Below are 3,228 nucleotides of genomic sequence, written 5' to 3'. Positions count from 1 at the left end.
CGAAAAGCATGGTACAACCACTTGCTGATATTTTTAGGGAATTTTGCCTAATTTTAAACTAACCATCTTAAATTCTATCATACTTACATGTCAATCACTACAAACTATCCAATCATTCCACCTTATTTTTTTTTGACCACAACGATATAGTGCCCAAACATCAACTAGGACATGCTATTAAATATTGTATGATAAATCATGATTGTGCATAACCTTTACATACCATTAGATAATAGGATCTATATAGTTACATAGATTATGATTACACATAACTTTTTCAAATTCTTAAAAAATTATCTATTTTTTTTTCCTAAACCCCATCAAACTCATATTTGTTTCAAAATTTGAAACCCTTATGGATCTAAATGTGTTGTTTATTTCAAGATCCAATATGTTATGTCCAAATATCAGCTTCAAAATTTCTCATAGCTAAAATGCATGCGCTATAAAATGTCTAATGAAAAAATGTACCAGCAATAATGCAAATGCATCATATTTTTTAGATGTGAATTTTGAATATTTGACAACTTCTTTGTACCCACTATTTGTGCAAATACCTCAAATTCAACAATCATTCAAATTATAAAATAAGGATGATTATTAAAACAAAAACTAATTTATTTTTTAAGACAAAATATATAAAATAAAATGTTAAAACAAAAAAATGTTTCCTGTTCAGTAATTTGTAAAAAAGTTGTAGATTATAATAATATAAGTAAGATAACTAATTCTTTCTCCATAAGTACTTGTTGTTACACTCTTCTTAGGAATATATAGATTACAATAATATAAACAAAATAATAAATCTGTTTTATATAGAATTGGTTATGAGACTCTTTGAATGCTTATATAAATGACAATAATGTAAACAAAAGAAATAAATAGATCATAAGTAAATATTAAGTGGTTCAGAATATCAATTTTTTGATTCTCAATATTCCATAAAATAAAAATAAATAAATGAACCTTATTCATTTTTTATATAGAACACTCACGGAAATAAAATAAAATCGCAACAATATAATTATACAAACTTTGCATTACTAGAGTGTTCAACATATTGCATATACTTCTCCCATACTAGATATATTCGTAATGACCAGACCAGAAAAGATGGAAGAGGAAATCACAACAATAACAATATAATTATACAAACTTTGCATTACTAGAGTGTTCAACATATTTCATATACTTCTCCCATACTAGATATATTCGTAATGACCAGACCAGAAAAGATGGAAGAGGAAATCACAACAATATTGTTTAGAAAAACAAAACTTCAATTAAATATTTAACCTGCAACATAAGGAGGACATAAATCTCCTTAGAATCAGACCCACGCCTTCAAAAATCTAAAGGGCATGTTAAATTAAATCTCTATGTTGTCATAAAATAAATTTAAACAACACACTATAAACCATATAAAATTGAGAGAATACTTCATCAAGATTAGATATATCAAAAATCAGAATCAGGTTTTCAAAATGTGAAAAGCATGATAAAAAAAGTTTTTCTAAAGTATCTTAAGACAAATTTAATCACACTCTACTATTAGACAATAACACACTTAGAATTCTATTTGAAGATAATTAAGATTTTGACATCTGAAATGATAAAATATGAAAAACATGATAAAATAAATTCTGAAAGTTTCTCAACACAAGTTTCAATAGCATACACTAAAACTTTGGCGTAAGACATTTAGAATCCTTTTTGGAGACAACTAATATTTTTACATCCTTATATTACTCCAGATATTGAATTTAATAGGAAGTTGGCATGCTGCTCCTGTACCACGCCCACTTTCTGAAACCTGAAGAGAGGGTGCTTCAGGCATTAAGTTATCATGACCAGCACTCACAAGACCTGAGGACTGTCCAGGGAAGCAGGATGTAGGGGTACACAAAGACAGAAGGTTTTCAAAAGCTGGTACCTTTGAAACAACAAATCCTTTCCGAATACAAGAGAATGGAAATGCCAGAGAAGTGTTTGATGGAACAGAGGAACCTCCCATCTCCAGTCCATGGTTAGTTTGCCAATTAACGGCTGTGGGTGCAATACAGTTTGCGAAGGAAGATAAGTTGTCAGTTCTTTGCGAATTTATGGTTGCAGGTTTGAAGCGAAACAGATTGTATGGAAAATCATCATTTTTCCCAATGCTTTCCTTATCTTCTTCTTCAACTCTGGTTCGCTTTGCATTCCTTCCTACAGGTAGTGTGTTGTTCCTGATGGCTTTCACATCATATCTGCTTGTGTCAAAGTTCGTAACAGCTTTTTTTCCTCTATATTTAATGGCAGCAATGTCATAAGCCTCTGCAGCACCTTCCTGATCATCTGTGAGTTCAAACAAGAATCATTAGCCTTTTCATCTGGTTTGATTATTGGATGCATTTATGTGGAACTATAGTTCAATGTACGGTACTAGGATTTATTGGAAATATTGTACTACAGACTGAGAAAGATGGGCTCACCGAATGTTCCCAGATACAGATTTTTGTACCCAGCAACCCCGCCAATCCTAGCCTGCCACCCTCCATCACTAGGACACCTGCCAAGCCATATCATGGATTTGTAGAGATACATTTGGTCAGTGCTGGCTTTTAAATTAGTTAGTTTATCTCAGAGAGATTTAAATTAATTTCATCTTTTTCATAGTAATGTTTAAGATAAAAATATAAGTTCATCTAAATAAATTATAAAATCCAAACCGTGTTACACCGTGGTAGGCTGATGTTCCCCTAGAAAAGCTATCGCTACTCCTGCAAAATTGACATATGGTAAGGGTTTGAGAAAAAAAAATATTCAAGTAATGAAAATATTATGTCAATGTATTAAATCCACAAACAATTCGTACCAATATTATAAACTGAATTCTAAAATGTATAAATATAAATCAAATTAAACATTATAACAGGTCCTAAGAAGCTGTTTTTTACTATTACACATTCTGCTCCAAATTGAAATAATCTAGCACCCAGGAAAACAATTATGATACTCACTGAGATCTTTCTCCAGATCTACTGCTCTACATTTTCCTAACCCCTATCGATGCATAGATGGGACGAAACCTAATTACCTCTTTATGAATTGAATATATTGATCCTTTGACATGTTCCTCATCTCTGTCAACTCTGTCTCATAGTTTTGTCTCTGCATTTGATACAGGAGGTCAAAAAAAAGAAGTAAAAAGGGTTAGTTGAAACTGCTATACAAAGCTTAATAAGATAC

The 3,228-nt window shown here is 31.1% G+C and overlaps 1 protein-coding gene across 1 annotated transcript; it reads right to left on the bottom strand.

The window, feature by feature from the left end:
* Positions 1 to 1,732: 1,732 nt before the first annotated feature.
* LOC131857846 (AP2-like ethylene-responsive transcription factor AIL7) lies at positions 1,733 to 3,156 on the bottom strand. The gene is made up of 4 exons (XM_059210602.1): positions 3,077 to 3,156; positions 2,709 to 2,759; positions 2,472 to 2,548; positions 1,733 to 2,334 (listed from the first exon to the last, which is right to left on the bottom strand). The coding sequence occupies exons 1-4, from the start codon at positions 3,154 to 3,156 to the stop codon at positions 1,733 to 1,735; spliced, it is 810 nt and encodes a 269-aa protein (XP_059066585.1).
* Between the last annotated feature and the right edge of the window lie 72 nt (positions 3,157 to 3,228).

The sequence above is a fragment of the Cryptomeria japonica genome, chromosome 8 (genome assembly GCF_030272615.1).
Source record: "Cryptomeria japonica chromosome 8, Sugi_1.0, whole genome shotgun sequence".
NCBI lineage: Eukaryota > Viridiplantae > Streptophyta > Pinopsida > Cupressales > Cupressaceae > Cryptomeria > Cryptomeria japonica.
The sequence above is the reverse complement of the archived record's forward strand: the minus strand, read 5'-3'. Positions and strand labels throughout refer to the sequence as shown.

Coding starts and splice junctions, on each gene's coding strand:
- LOC131857846 (XM_059210602.1), bottom strand. CDS start 3,156: ATGCAGAGACAAAACTATGAGACAGAGTTGACAGAGATGAGGAACATG. Junction 2,760..3,076: donor TATATTCAATTCATAAAGAG/GTAATTAGGTTT, acceptor TCAATTTTGCAG/GAGTAGCGATAGCTTTTCTA. Junction 2,335..2,471: donor TCTGTATCTGGGAACATTCG/GTGAGCCCATCT, acceptor TTGAACTCACAG/ATGATCAGGAAGGTGCTGCA.